At 39.7% G+C, this 15,700-nt stretch overlaps 1 protein-coding gene across 1 annotated transcript; it reads left to right on the top strand.

The window, feature by feature from the left end:
- Positions 1-9,465: 9,465 nt before the first annotated feature.
- Positions 9,466-15,060, top strand: LOC148032877 (putative inactive receptor kinase At2g26730). The gene is made up of 3 exons (XM_087683576.1): positions 9,466-11,308; positions 13,000-13,451; positions 13,994-15,060. The coding sequence occupies exons 1-3, from the start codon at positions 9,961-9,963 to the stop codon at positions 14,231-14,233; spliced, it is 2,040 nt and encodes a 679-aa protein (XP_087539702.1). The 5' UTR covers positions 9,466-9,960; the 3' UTR covers positions 14,234-15,060.
- Positions 15,061-15,700: the final 640 nt, after the last annotated feature.

Here is a 15,700-nt window from a genome sequence, read left to right as displayed (position 1 = left end):
CTATGTATGCACAGTGTTGGCACTTGGACTCAGGTGCATCCTTTCATGTGACACTAGTGGTTTCATTCATACCGTATTGCTTCGGATTCTGTGCACTTGGGTGATGATAGCTCTCTTGATATTGTGGGCATTGGTGATGTTAGGTTGCAGTTTCCTTCTGGCAGCAGTTTTGTTATGCAGGATGTACGTCATGTACCTACTTTGACACGCAGTTTGAGGTCAGCTGGATAGCTTGATGACGCAGGTTATCATGTATCTTTTGGAGACTCTACATTGAAGATCACTCGTGGCAGACTTGTGATTGCGAGAGGTGCCCAGGCACTGGCAGCCTCTATCCCTTGATTGTTTCCACTTCTTTCCTTGATCATGTTTTGTCTGTGGGCTCTATCCCACATGTATCTCTTCGGCATGCCCGTTTGGGCCATATGTCTTTGAAGGAAATGAAAATGCTTTCTAGTTTGCAGTACTTACCGCCCCTTGATTATGCATGTTTTGATTCATGTGAGTATTGTCTTTATGGTAGGCAAACTAGGTTTACACATAAGAAGTCTGGTAGGCCACGCATGAGTGAGCCCTTGGCATTGGTACATTTGGATCTATGTGGGCCCATGCCTTGTCAGTCTATGGGTGGTGCAAAGTATTTGTTACTTTCATAGATGATTTTTCACGGAAAGTTTGGGCTTATCCCATTAAGCTGAAATTCGATGTCTTGGATGTGTTTCAAAGATGGCTTGCATTGGTTGAGAACCAATCTGGGTATATGCTAAAATGCCTAAGAACAGATAATGGGGGTGAGTATGTCTCACGTGCTTTTGAGCAGTTATGTGATGAGAGGGGTATTAAGCGTTAGTTGACCACCTCCTATACCCCCCCCAGAATGGTTTGGCTAAGTGGATGAATAGAACCATCCAGGAGCGTGTACGCAGTATGCTTAGCCATGCAGGCCTACCACAGAGCTTTTGGGCTGAGGCAATTAGTACATCTGTGCATGTCATAAACATATCACCCTCTAGTGGTTTGGAGGTATGGACTGGTAAACCTCCCTCTTATGCGCATCTCCGTCTCTTTGGATGTTAGGCATTTTGCCATGTGCCCACGGACAAGAGAAGTAAGTTGGATCCTAAGAGTATCAAATGCATTTTCCTTGGTTATGGGGATGCATGCGAGATGGGTTACCGTCTCTGGGATCTGCAGGCGCGGAAAGTTATCCGCAGTCAGATGCATTGGCAGCCTGAGAGAGTTGTTGAGATCCGTAGGGTCATATTTCAGGAGGAGACGAGAGCTCCCGCATAGCCAATTGGACAGCCTACAGCTGCAGCAGATGCTCATGCTCAGGGTATTGGACAGGCAGCTGGGCAGGGAGCAGAGCCTGCCGTGAGACAGTCTACTAGAGACAGACATCCACTTGATAGATTTCATCCCTCGATGCATTATGTCTTGGTGACAGATGCAGGAGAGCTTTTCACTTATGATGAGGCTATGCACAGGGGTGACAGTCACTCCTGGGAGAGGGCTATGCAGTCTGAGATAGACTCATTGCATAAGAATGACACTTGGGATTTGGTTTCCTTGCCTGAAGGCAAGAAGGCTTTGCCATGCAAGTGGATGTACAAGCTGAAAAGTACCCCTGGACACCCCAAGCCGGCATACAAAGCTAGACTGGTAGCAAAGGGTTTTAAGCAGGAGCATGGTGTGGGCTTTGATGAGATCTTTTCTCCTGTGGTTAAGATGACCACCCTACGCTTAGTCTTGGCTTTGGTTGCTCAGCTTGACTTGGCTTTACACCAGATGGATGTCAAGATGGCTTTCTTACATGGGGACTTGCATGATGAGATTTATATGGAGCAGCCTAAGGGCTTTGCAGAACCTGGCAAGGAGCACCTAGTGTGCAAATTGAAGAAAAGTCTTTATGGCTTGAAGCAGGCACCTAGGGAGTGGTATCATCAGTTTAGTGCCTTTCTGTAGTCACAGGGCTATAGCAGGAGTGCTATGGATCCATGTCTTTACATGAAGAAAGCCCATGATGGTTCTTTATTGATTTTGGTACTCTATGTGGATGATATGCTGATAGCAAGGAAAGCTCATGATGAGCTAGATGCTCTTAAGGCTCAGCTCAAGAAGAGCTTTGAGATTAAAGATATGGGACAGGCCGCTCACATACTTGGTATGCGCACTAGACGCGACAGGCATCAAGGAATCCTCTACTTGTCATAGAGGGAGTACATTCATAAAGTCCTTGAGCGCTTCTGCATGCAGGACGTAAAGCCTATTGGCTATCCATTGCCTTCTTATATGAAGATAGTATCACAGGCTGATTGTCCACAGACAGATGAGCAGAGGGCCGAGATGGCCAAGATTCCCCATGCATCCGCAGTGGGTAGTCTTATGTATGCCATGATAGCCACTCGTCCAGATATTGCCTTTGCAGTTGGTGTTGTGGCACGCTATATGGCTACACTTGGCAAGAAGCATTGGGATGTTGTGAAGGGTATCATGAGGTACCTGAAGGGCACTGCATATATGTGCATATGCTATGGCAGCCAGGATACAGGAGTCGTGGGATACACGGACTCTGATTATGTAGGACATGCAGATAGTAGGAAGTCCACTTCCGGCTATGTATTCACCTATGCTGGAGGTGTTGTTTCTTGGATGTCCAGGGTGCAAAAATGCACGGCCCTTTCCACTACAGAGGCCATGTATGTTGCAGCCACCACTGAGGCTTGCAAGGAGGCCATTTCGTTGAGTCATTTGGTTGTTGATCTTGGTATTGATGCTATCCCTACACTACATTCGGATTCTATGAGTGCTTCATACGTGGGGTTGTTGAGGACAAGTCTGTTGATCTTGTCAAGATCTCGACTGACCAGAATCTTGCAGATCTGCTCATGAAAAACCTCTCTACAAAGCGCTTTGCCTTTCTCAGGAGGTTGATGGGCGTGGGATGAGATGACGTCTTTCCTCATCCTGTTGTACATGTGTACATGTTGTACTGTCTTTTTCTGTTTCTTTTCACTCCTCACTAGGGGAGATTCACCTTTAAGTGGGAGGTTGTTGGGGGTAAAGGCACCTCTGCCTAGCCACCTATGTATTACTACACTGGCAGTCACCGCCACTACACACTGCACGTGGCGGGTGCCCGTCACCGTCACTTTATTATTTATTCTTTTAGTGACATTTTGAATAAAGGAAGGCCCGGTCACACATTGTGACTGTTGGAGTTCCCATTTCTTGTCTCTCTCTTTCTTGCTTTTGCTCTCCCACCATAGCTCTCGAGTGCAAGCTTCGATCCTTCTCACCTTTCACAATAGCTTAATAAAAGAGAAAGAGGATATTCACACTGAGGACAAGGCCAATACAACTATTGTAGCAATGGAGGCCGTTGGGAACGAAGATGAAAAATCAAGAAAGAAGACCCCTACTTTAAAATGGACAAGCTAATGGAAGAGCTTCATATACCAACTACGTAGCATCAACTTTAAATTAGTCCAAAATGGTGGTGAGCCAGTATTTATATTTATGTGTATGAGCCACTCAAATTATAACTTCAAGATGAATGGTGCATGGATTTCAGAGCCTCTAATCACATGATTTATCACTCCAAATGGTTCAATCCATTTCAATCCCTCTCTATACCACATAGATAGTCAGTAGGAGATGATTCACAATATACTATTGAAGGAGAAGGCACTATTTCTATCCAAATGTCATAGTGCAAGGTAAAAGACTTTTCTAATGTTGTCATATATTTTTTATACTCACTATCCTCCATCCAACATTTGTATAGATCACCATTGAAGCTTATAGGAGCACATAGGTAGAAAAAGCCTTCAACCATCAATTGTAGTAAAAGAGAAAATGGTTTCTTAATTTTCTAACATTCTCTCTTTACTTGTGTTCATTTGTTATCTTCTATTGTGCTCTATTTTCATACAATGAATAGATATGTTGAAATATGTATAATCTTCTATAGCCGAAAAATACATTCTCAACACAATTTGTTCCAATAAAAATCCCCCAAGATGTATTTAAAAAATACTAAAGTCTATAGATGCTAAGTCAAAGTAATCTAAAGTATCAACTTTGGTTAGTTTTTCCATAAGTGAACTAGAGTCATAGGAAATGTTTGAAATATATTGAAAAGTAATCCACAAAAGCAATGTTAAGCTATATATTAATTGATTGTCTTTCATTAAGTGAAATCAAAAAAGTATCCTAATTAAGTTACCTAAAATATAGAAATTTGTATAATAAAGAGATAATTTCAAAGGATTATTTATAAAATATATAGATAAACTAAGCTTAATCTAACCATAATAAATGAAAACTTACTACTATAATTTACAATGAAGTCATAGCCTATAAATCAATGAAGAAAAATAAATAAAATAAAAAATAAAAATATTAATTAAAAATTCTCTTGTCCAATTACCTACCTTCAATGGCTAGTCATCAGTCAACTTTTCAAGTTTTAGCACACTTCAACATATGGCACATTCATTTGTCTTCTAGTGATGCCTTCCATCATCATTAGCCTAATCCAACACCCTCATCAATGCCTTGGATTGCACATGGAGGGACTGATTAGTCCTTTTCACATTTAGTATTCTTTTAATTTAGTTCAATGCAAATTTTCTTCTTCCATTCTCTTCTTTCATTTACAATTGTTTTCTTCCTTGCTCTCTCTATCTTTGTTTTTCACTTCTGCAGCACACTCTTACATGACATCATTACCAAAATTGTTGACAAAAGAGATTCTAAGTAGAGAAGGCTACATCATCTTGCTATTTGGAACACATCTACCATGAAGCACAATTTTTTTTCCTTATTTGGGCCTTGTATGGTGTGTAGGCCATCTAAAACTTCATTGTGCTGAGTATAGTTGATTTTCCCTCTGTCTGAGGAGCCCACTATCCAAAACGTAGCAACATGTTTGCATGTCTATAAAAGTTATGGAGTGCCATCAATTCAATGCTTTCTCTTCTTTCATTATAGTCTTTTTACTTCCTTCTCTTCATGTGTTTATGTTTCTCTTTCATTGCACACTCTAATAATGCTTTATGCCTTTGAGACATCTAAAAGGACCTTAGTACAACCACACATATACACATGCACACGTGCTCTCTCTCTCTCTCTCTCTCTCTCTCTCTCTCTCTCTCTCTCTCTCTCTCTCTCTCTCTCTCTCTCTCTCACATTAATTTTTTTTAAATTAGACATGAAATGATATGATATTTTAATGATTGAACATATGCACGTGATGTGTATATACTCTAAAGACATCTATAAATGCACCTATAGTATTAAAAATGAGCTGAATTTTTTTCCTATTGAACATTCTAGGATGGGATAATAATTTTAACTAGTGGTCGCTTCACGGGAAGCTTCGTTGCCTCGAAGCAGCGAGCAAAGTTGCCGTGCAATAGCACGGTAACTTGACTCAACAATCCATTTCTCACCTTTCTCTCTCCTCTTTTTCCTCTCTGTTTCTAATTTTTTTATTTTCTCTCTTTCTCTCTCCCCCAAGTTCCCTATGTCTAATTCTCTCTCTCTCTCCTTTTATTCTCCTCCCTCTCTCCTCTCTTTTTCTTCTCTCTCCCTCTCCTCTTTTTTCTTCTTCTTCTTCTTCTTCTTCTTCTTCTTCTCTCTCTCTCTCTCTCTCTCTCTCTCTCTCTCTCTCCCCTTTTATTCTCCTCTCTCTCTCTCCTCTCTTTTCCTTCTCTCTCACTCTCCTATTTTTTCTTCTTCTTTTTCTTCTTCTCTCTCTCTCTCTCTCTCTCTCTCTCTCTCTCTCTCTCTCTCTCTCTCTCTCTCTTCTTCTTCTTCTTCTTTTTTCACTTTCTTCCCCCTCTCCCCTCAGTCTCTCTTAAAGTATGTAAATTTTATCTTTTTCCTATATATAATTCTCTCTTTATGTTTATATTCTCTCTCTTCTTCTCCTCTCTCTCCCCCCTTCTATTCTCTCTCTCTCTCTCTTTCTCAAAAAAAATATTTAAATTTAAAAATTACTTTTCTCTTTTTTTCTATCTCTCTTTCTCTTTCTTCTTTTCATTCTTATTCTCTCTTTCTTTCTCTCTCCTCTCTTTTCCTTCTCTCTCCTCTCTTTTCCTTTTTTTCTTCTCTTTAAATTTTTTTATTCTCTTTTTTTAAAATTTTATATTTCTTCTCTATAATTCTCTCTCTATGTTCAAATTCTCTCTTATTATTTTCTCTCTCCTTTTCTTCTCTCTGTCTCTCTCCCCCTCTCTCCTCTCTTTTCCTTTTTTATTTTCCTCTTTTAAATTTTATATTTCCTCTCTCTATAATTTTTCCTCTTTGTTCTCTCTCTCTCTCTCTCTCTCTCTCTCTCTCTCTCTCTCTCTCTCTCTCTCTCTCTTCCCTTCTTCTTTTTTCACTTTCTTCCCCCTCTCCCCTCAGTCTCTCTTAAAGTATGTAAATTTTATCTTTTTCCTATATATAATTCTCTCTTTATGTTTATATTCTCTCTTCTTCTCCTCTCTCTCTCTCCCCTTCTATTCTCTCTCTCTCTCTCTCTCTCTCTCTTAAAAAATATTTAAATTTAAAAAAAACTTTTCTCTTTTCTCTTTTTTTCCATCTCTCTTCCTCTTTCTTCTTTTTATTCTTATTCTCTCTCTTTCTTTCTTTCTTTCTCTCTCCTCTCTTTTCCTTCTCTCTCCTCTCTTTTCCTTTTTTCTTCTCTTTCAATTTTTTATTTTCTCTTTCTTTTAAATTTTATATTTCTTCTCTATAATTCTCTCTCTATATTCAAATTCTCTCTTCTTATTATTTTCTCTCTCCTTTTCTTCTCTCTGTCTCTCTCCCCCCACTCTCCTCTCTTTTTCTTTTTTCTTTTCCTCTCTCTTTTAAATTTTATATTTTCTCTCTCTATAATTTTTTCTCTTTGTTCTCTCTCTCTCTCTCTCTCTCTCTCTCTCTCTCTCTCTCTCTCTCTCTCTCTCTCTCTCTCTCTCTCCCCTTTCTTTTTTGTCCTTTGTATATATATATATCTCTCTCTCCTTATTTTGATTTCAAAAAATAAATTAAAAAGTTTAATCTAACTGTGAGAGTGAGAGAGAGAACCTAGGCCCTACACTATGAGAGAAAGGAGGTAGGGGAAGAAGAAAAATATTTAATTTAAAAAAGATTGTTCTTTTTCCTCTTTCTCTCCCTCCTCTCTTCTTCTTCTTCTTCTTCTTCTTCTTCTTCTTCTTCTTCTTCTCTCTCTCTCTCTCTCTCTCTCTCTAAGTGTGCGAAAAATTATGTTCAAAAAACTTTAAATTAAAAATATCTTTTAAAAGTATTTAATTAAAAGAAAAGTTTAAATTAAAAAGATTAATCTAATTATCTCTCCTTCTTGAAGTGTACGAAAAATTATGTTCAAAAAAATTAAATTAGATTAATCTAACTCTGTGTGTGTGTGTGTGTGTGTGTGTGTGTGTGTGTGTGAACCTAGACCCTACACATAAGAGAGAGAGGGGAGAGGGAAGAGGAGTTTATTTAAAAAGGGGAGGGAGAAAAGAAAGAGAGAGATTATAAGTGTGAGAGAGGGAATGGGGTTTTAATTTAAAAAATGGAAGGGGCGCAGGGGACGGGAGGAGTGGGGGGAGGCTTTAATGAAAAAGGAAGAGAAAATGAGAGATTACACGTGAGAAAGAGGGGAGGGAAGGGGGTTTTGATTGAAAATGGGAGATTTGGAAAAAAGGGTAGGTTTGGAAAACCCTCTAGAGGTTCGAGGCTTTCTGAACCTATAGCGAAAATAATATAGTAGTAAGATAGTTAAACATGTTCATGCAATGCATACACTCTAAAACCACACACAAATACATAGACTATGAAAAGACATGAACAATATATGTATATATACACATGAATGTATACACATGCATATGTAAATACATATGCACATGTATGCATATATGTAGACATACTCATATATATGTAAATATATATGATGAGAGAAAAATTGAAGAGAATGGACACACTTATAAAATACGCACTTACAACTATACACATACACATATATAAACACACAAATCCACACACAATTTTATACATGTATATATATATGTATATATATATATATATATATATATATATATATATATGCATACATATATATATACATGTACACACACATATAAGGTAAAGTAAGATGGGATACAATAGGGAAAAAAAAGAGAGTAAAATGATGAGAGAGAGAGAGAGAGCACATATTTATGAGACCATATAAATAGACACACATTTATGAGACCACACAAATAGACACATTAAATGCACACACATATACATACATACGTATGTGTGTGTGTGTGTGTGTGTGTGTGTGTGTGTGTGCATACACACATACAAAGCATAGAAAAAACAAGAATGGACTTTTAAAGTACATATGTATGCCATTCATATATACACACATACGCATTCACTCACACACACATATACACACATTGATTACATATTAATCATAAATCATTAACTATTATTATGTAAATTAAACTTTAACTTATAATCAATACGTATGTACATAATTGATATTTATATTACATATTAACGATTAATTAGTACGTATAATTACTATTAATTTATTATCTAAATTGATTAATTCTAGTATATGTATTATACTTGTTAATATATATAATATAATTATATATTAAATTTATATATGTAATAAATTATATATATGTGAATAACTACTAATATACTAATTAATCATTAAATAAATTAGTAAATAACTATTAATATATTAAATGATAAGCTTAACATGAATAGAAATTACTATCAAATGTGAAACTTTTGAGAAATGATCATGAGGTTTTTAATGAAAATAGGTCCCATAAATATTGGTGTTCACTCCATACACATTAGTGAGTGCTACATCCTCATATAATGCATTGTTGTGCATTCAACTTTGCATTAATCTAAACTAGGCGCTCCGCGCCTAGACTCGCCCCGCGATTTTTGGGGGGGGCGGGTGCTGGACGCGTGGCACCCGCCCTTGCGTTCTCTTTCTTTTTTGTGGGGGAGGTGGGGGCTGCCACGTGCCACCCGCCCCCCACCTCTCCTTAACTAATAGTATAGATTATCAAAGCTTTTGAAGCTCAAATTGTGTTTCTTATACCAACCTCATGGGAACCCTCTTGCCACATGAAACGTGCTTTCAAACTAATTTGCGCCAGGTAGGCTCTTAAGCTCTAGCCAACCTATAACTTCTAGAACAATGGCAATCAATATGCAAACCCTTAAATGGTAATGGTCTCAAGATGGCCACTCCTTTTTGTAGTTCTTACATGAGATATCAAAATAAATTCAGTAGCGTTTTCAAAAAATACCATAACCTTGATTTGCTAATCTTTGTAAAGATTTTGCAATGTGTTTTGTCATATCAAAGCCTTCCCTTCAAAAGATTCAAGGTTTAAAAATTCAGTTTGCACAACCAAACGTAGAAACAAGAATAAGATAATGTTAGTCACTAATCAATGTACTTGGTGTTGCCGCCTTCGTTGTTAGCTTTTACAAGAAAGGATAAGTGGCGTTGGCGTCGCCGGCCCCTTCTCTGCAATCATGATTCACCATCATTATGCTTCTCCTTTGGCCTTCGAGCTCTCAGCTCATCAGAGGCCTATAATGTACATACCAGACAGACATCATGTCCCAACTCGTAGCATCCCATGATGCTTGGCCCTAAGCCTTAGATGAGACTATTGGATTCATCTTCAGAAGTTTCTTGAACTTAGTATAACTTCCCTTGCCCGAGAATCAAAAGAAGTATTGATGTATGTTACCTGACAGAGGTCTGAAAGCTCATCGGTCTGCAATGTAACAGCTGAATGCCTTCATAAAAGCTCTCACCTCCATTAAGTATGGTGATGAGATTTGAGATTATTGTAACCCTGTGACCAGAGTGGAGGAGCTTCATCCTTCCATAGCTCAGCAAATCCAGCCTATTAGAGTGGATAGAGAGTAATAATGGTCACATGCTTGTGGTGGCAGGAGAGGCTGGGGAAAGATCCCAAGCTCCTGAGCTTGTCATTGGCGATTGCCGCTGCAGCGCTGTTGATCGGGCTTGCCGCTGCCGACCTGAACGCGGACGGGGACGCTCTCCTGGCATTCCTGAATGGGCTGAATGGGGCATCGAGGGTGAGGAACTGGAGCAAGGCCACAAGCCCCTGCACATGGGATGGGGTGGGGTGCAATAAGGCAAATGACAGTGTCCTGACCCTGAAGCTCCCTGCAACTGGCCTGACAGGTGCCATTGCAGCAGGGACCCTTGGATCCCTCCTGCAGCTGCAGATTCTGAGCCTGAGATCCAACCAGCTCTCGGGCCCCCTCCCTCCAGACATACAGAAATGCGCTGAACTCAGAAAGCTCTACCTGCAACAAAATGTCATCACGGGCCAAATCCCACCGTTCGATGTGACCTCAAACCCTAATCTGAACGTGGTGGATCTCTCCTTCAACATGTTCTCGGGGGCCATTCCTCCATCGCTGGGGTCTCTGAGGCATCTGAGGATACTATTTCTGCAGCACAATAACCTGACGGGAGGTCTCCCGTCCGTTTTAAGCAACACGACGCAGTTGAATGTGGCCAACAACGACCTGGAGGGGCCTATTCCATCGCAATTGCAGGGCCTGCCGAGCTCCTCCTTTGATGGCAATCCAGGCCTGTGCGGTACGCCTCTCCTGCGACCCTGCCCTAATTCTCCATCGCCATCACCTCCCAAGCACAGGCACAACAAGGTGCGCCTCTCCACCATCGACGTCGTGCTCATCATCGTCGCAGGCGCCGCGTTCACGGTCATGGTAGGGGCATGCTGCCTCCTCTGGTATGTCAGGAGACATCTTCCTGCAGCAACATCATCTCCATCTAAGAAAACCTTGGATAAGAAAGGTTCATCAAAGAACGAAATAGATGAGTCCAAGGAAGACTCCTATAGTGCTGCCCAACGCCCTGACCAAAACAAGCTAGTGTTCTTTGACCCTACCTCCCCCCACATTGGTGGCCATTGCGATGACCGGCCACCTCGCCAGCTCTCATTTGACCTCGAGGACCTCCTTAGAGCCTCTGCTGAGGTCTTAGGCAAAGGAAGCTTCGGTACCTCTTACAAGGCTGTCCTAGAGGATGGACCCACGGTTGTCGTCAAGCGACTCAAGGAGACTTCTGTTAACCACAAGGACTTCGAGCAGCAAATGGACCTCATTGGCAAACTACAGCACCGAAACCTGGTCCCGCTACAAGCGTACTACTTCTCCAAAGAAGAAAAACTTCTTGTTCATGAGTATTTGCCCTTGGGAAGCCTTGCTAATGCACTCCAAGGTGAGAAACCAACTCTTGGAATCATTAATAATGCTAAAAGAGGACTAACAATACATGAACAGATTTATTTCATTTAATTGTAATGAGTTTATGCTTGAAGGCCAACTCAAATCGGCTATAGTATTCTACACGTAGGACCTCTAGCATCTTTGATTGCTAGGTTCCTCAAATCGGCTATAGTATTCTACACGTAGGACCTCTAGCATCTTTGATTGCTAGGTTCCTCATAAGTTTGTGCTTGAAGGTAGGTGGAAGGCAAACTCAAATCATCTAACAATCTACAATTAGTATTACTAACACCTTTGAAGGTCCTAAATGAAATGGGCAAGACAACCTTAATATAATTGTGAGTTCGACTTTAAGCAAAATTTCTAATGGTAACATGTCTTTAGCATGAGTACTGCATATAGATTCATTTGGGCAGATTCTTAGCTTAGGTAGGTTGCATGCTTCTTCGTGTAGTCCCAACATTGAACCAAGTCTCTTGCAAGTAGGCTTGCCATATACATTAATGTATGTTGAATTATTATACAATATAATATAGAAAGCTATGACATGCTCATGTCATGTATACACAGATACGCACTGTTTGTGTCTTATTGTCCTTTAAAGAAGGTGTTAGTGTGATCAATGGAAATACTTTTAAATTAAGCTACATTTCTCATTTAAGTGTACATTCTATGATGAATTGAAACTCCAATTGCCACACTTCTATAAATGGTGGTAAATCATGCTACCTTTCCAATCCAACTCTACAAATGTGATTGGTTGGAACATTAGTACATCAATGTGCTACATTTCTTATTCTAAGTTTATTAATGTGTTTAAGCTCTCCTTTTATGGGGCATGTTGAGACCTTTTGATATCTTAACATTTTCCTTGAGTTGAGCCTTTGCTTTGTAAAACCTTGACTTCTAACTTTCATGTTCCTTCATTTCTCACAATCATTTACATTTGGTTAGCTAACATGAGTTTGCATTGGAATTTTTCGAACTCATGATCATTAACCTTCTATTGGCCTAACTTTGCACTACAAATTTTCCCACTCAATTAGAAGGGAGCATGAGATGTAGTTGTTCCATAATAATAAATATTGATAGGAGGAGCAAATAAGAGTGGTGGCATGCTTAGTGAGCTCTTACTAGACTTTGTGGGAATCTACAAAAAAGTGAGGTAGAGATGATTTTGCCTCCTTACATACTAAAAATGTTTCTAGGATTACTTTGCTAGACACTTGAAAGGCTACCCTAAAAGTAATGTTAGGGATCCCTAATTGTGATGATAATGGTATTGATAAGCCAAAACTTACTACTCAAGTGGTGCTAAGGTGGTCTATTAGATCCAAGATCAAAGGTTCTATTCTCAAGGGCAATAGTGAAGACAAGTCTTGTATTATGTAAAAAGTGATTATGGCTCCACTTGGCAGCTCCTCACCACCATGGGTGTTGTAATAGGACCACTTTACAAGTTAGTACTCAAAGGTTTAGGCGGCATTTGATTACATCTGTGAAACGTAAGCCTTGACATTCCATTAATACAAAATCCTTTAGCATGTAATCTTGGTGCTCAAAATGTGGTGCTGGTTGTGATGATTTTGTTGCTGTTCATAATGTGGTGGGTGTTGTTGGGGGTGCTTGTGTTAATGGTGGTGCTGATAATGTGGTTTGTTGTTGTGGATGGTGGGCTGGCAGGAGGACGTGGGGGGCAAGCATTGGGGTGGGAGGCGAGGCTGAAGGCAGCCGTAGGGGCGGCGAGGGGGGTGGCGCACATACACGGGAGCAAGGTGGTGGTGCATGGGGACATGAAGTCGGCCAACGTGCTGCTGCACGGCGACTACGGGGCCTGCACCTGCGATTACGGCCTCGCCCCCCTCCTCCTCCCCTCCTCCGCCCGCGCAGGCACCCACCAAGCCTACCGAGCGCCCGAGCTCGCCCAATCCAGGGCCGCCACGCCCGCATCCGACGTCTACAGTCTCGGCGTCGTCATCCTCGAGATCCTCACCGGCCGGCTGGCGTGGCATCATGCCAGCTCATCCTCCTCATCCACATCAGCATCTTCCGCCCAGTTTGACCTGCCACGCTGGGTCCGCTCCGTCGTCCGCGAGGAGTGGACCGCTGAGGTCTTCGACAAGGAGCTCATCAAGGTCCGTCCTCTCTCTCTCTCTCTCTCTCTCTCTCTCTCTCGGCTAACCTAGTAACCATAAAACACACAGCAAATTAGGTTTTATATATCATTGAAACGTCTCACATTAGAATTGTGGTATATTAACACCTTTTACTCATTAACATCATACATTCATTCGAAGGTGGCCCTAATTTAATTTCAAATGGTAACCTAACAATACATTTGCCTCCAAAGGCCTTAGCAAAAGTTGTTTGATTTATCCTAAGGGATGCTGTAAATATTTATTGCTTTGCAACTTAATACATATGTGTCGAAACATTATAAGAAAACATTACGTTTGATTGGATAATTTAGCAACACACTCCCTTTATTTTAGAAGTTAGCATTAGCCAAAGTTTCCCTTATCAAGAAGAATAATAAAACCCCATTTGAAAAATATTTCAACCATTAAATTTAGTATTGTTCTAAAGTATTAGAACATATTAACAAAAGAGCATGTGAACATTGAAGTGGAAAGTTTTTCCTTGGCTCTCAACAAGCTTTTTTGAACACTTTTGTCAGATAGTCGGCATTGAAGAGGAACTTGTCCAACTCTTGCAAGTGGGCCTTGCTTGTGTAGAGATAGGCCCAGACAAGCGGCCCCACATCACAGAAGTTGTGACTATGATCGAGGATGTTCGACCTTCTCTCCTTTGTGAGCCCGCCCACAACTCTCATATTCCCCTTGCAGCTCCTATCTCATCATCTTCACCCTCACCTTCACATATAATCACCATTGATGAGCACAGTACAACATCATGAAGGGAACATGATCCATCCATTTCCATTCAAAAGATGACCCATCCACAAGCCTAACCACATCCATTGATCTATCTAGTACATAGCCTTCAATAATATTTTACATGCAACTATAGTAGACACATTATCCCACACATAAAATCTTGATACTTGTCAACCTTACCAAGGCTCTCTCTCTCTCTCTCTCTCTCTCTCTCTCTCTCTCTCTCTCTCTCTCTCTCTCTCTCTCTCTCTCTCTCTCTCTCTCTCTCTCTCTCTCTCTCTCTCTCTCTCTCTCTCTCTCTCTCTCTCTCTCTGTGTGTGTGTGAGTGAGTGTGTGTGCACAACCATTTGATCATTGACTATGAGGAAGATGCAATGACAACAATACCCTTTTCACCTATGTTAATCATCCTCCATCATTGCTTACTTCCTTGTCTGATGGCCATTAGATTGCACCTTACATGTCATCAAAGCTTGCATCATGCATTGAAAGGGTTTGCTCCTCCATTCTCCTAACTTTGCTACAAAATATGCTGTATTCATCCTTTCCTCCTTATTAAATAGTCAATTCATTCGTTTCCTTTGAGCTATAGATTGTATACTATGCTGTTGTCATTCATCATTAAACCCATCCACCCATGAACTCTTAAAAAAATTGTTTACCTATAAAACCTTCATTTTTTACCAATAACAATTGGTTGTCAATGATGCCTTCCATATTTAGACTCTTGCAATAATCAAATATATGAGTCCAAAGGTTTTAGGTCCACTAAAGACGAATAATCTACTTGAGGAAATATGATGCTATTCAATGTATGAGATATAATTTTCCTCGATTAATGGAAGAAAGGTTGCTTCTTGAGCCATATTTTCTTGCTTATATACTATTATTGTTGTTTTTATACAATTTCATTATTTTTTTCAAGTTGGAGTGAACTTTGATATTTGAATTGTCAAATCTTAATATGATGATATATTATTAATCATGATTCATGAAGCTTTAAATAATATGTTGGACCAATTACATTGTCGAAGGAATTAACATTAGCCTTGTAAGCCACTTTAGTGGTTCAAGTCGTATTTCACTATATCTAATATAATATATGCATATGATATCAAAATTGGATGGGACTTTGATAACATTATAAAATAATAGGATGAAAGGTTTGAAACAAGTTTCAACTAGAAAATCATTTTCTATAAAAATTAGATTTTCAAAAGTGCAAGAAAGTTTGTCAAAACACTACTCAATGATACTGTTTAGAGCTATTAAAAAGGTTGACAATTTCTATCTAATCGCAACTCTCTCAATGGGAATGCATGGTATACATGTCAAATAATTTTTCATGAAAGTTTTAACTTGATTAAAAAATAAAGATGGTTTTCATTAGAAGCACTAAATTTTTTTATTTTTTGAAAAAATGGTCTCAAAGGTGGACATAGAATATATGCTTCTTAGCTTGTTTTGACTCTTTCTAAAACACTTTC

The sequence above is a fragment of the Lygodium microphyllum genome, chromosome 8 (genome assembly GCF_053477565.2).
Source record: "Lygodium microphyllum isolate KBCC chromosome 8, Lygodium_microphyllum_v1.1.10, whole genome shotgun sequence".
Classification (NCBI taxonomy): Eukaryota; Viridiplantae; Streptophyta; class Polypodiopsida; order Schizaeales; family Lygodiaceae; genus Lygodium; species Lygodium microphyllum.
Note: the sequence above shows the minus strand (reverse complement) of the source record. Positions and strands in the feature narration are given on the sequence as shown.

Bases quoted from the DNA above. Each gene is read 5' to 3' on its own strand.
- LOC148032877 (XM_087683576.1), top strand. From the start codon at position 9,961: ATGGTCACATGCTTGTGGTGGCAGGAGAGGCTGGGGAAAGATCCCAAG. The intron at 11,309-12,999 runs GTGAGAAACCAA...GTGGGCTGGCAG, and splicing joins CCTTGCTAATGCACTCCAAG to GAGGACGTGGGGGGCAAGCA. The intron at 13,452-13,993 runs GTCCGTCCTCTC...CACTTTTGTCAG, and splicing joins TCGACAAGGAGCTCATCAAG to ATAGTCGGCATTGAAGAGGA.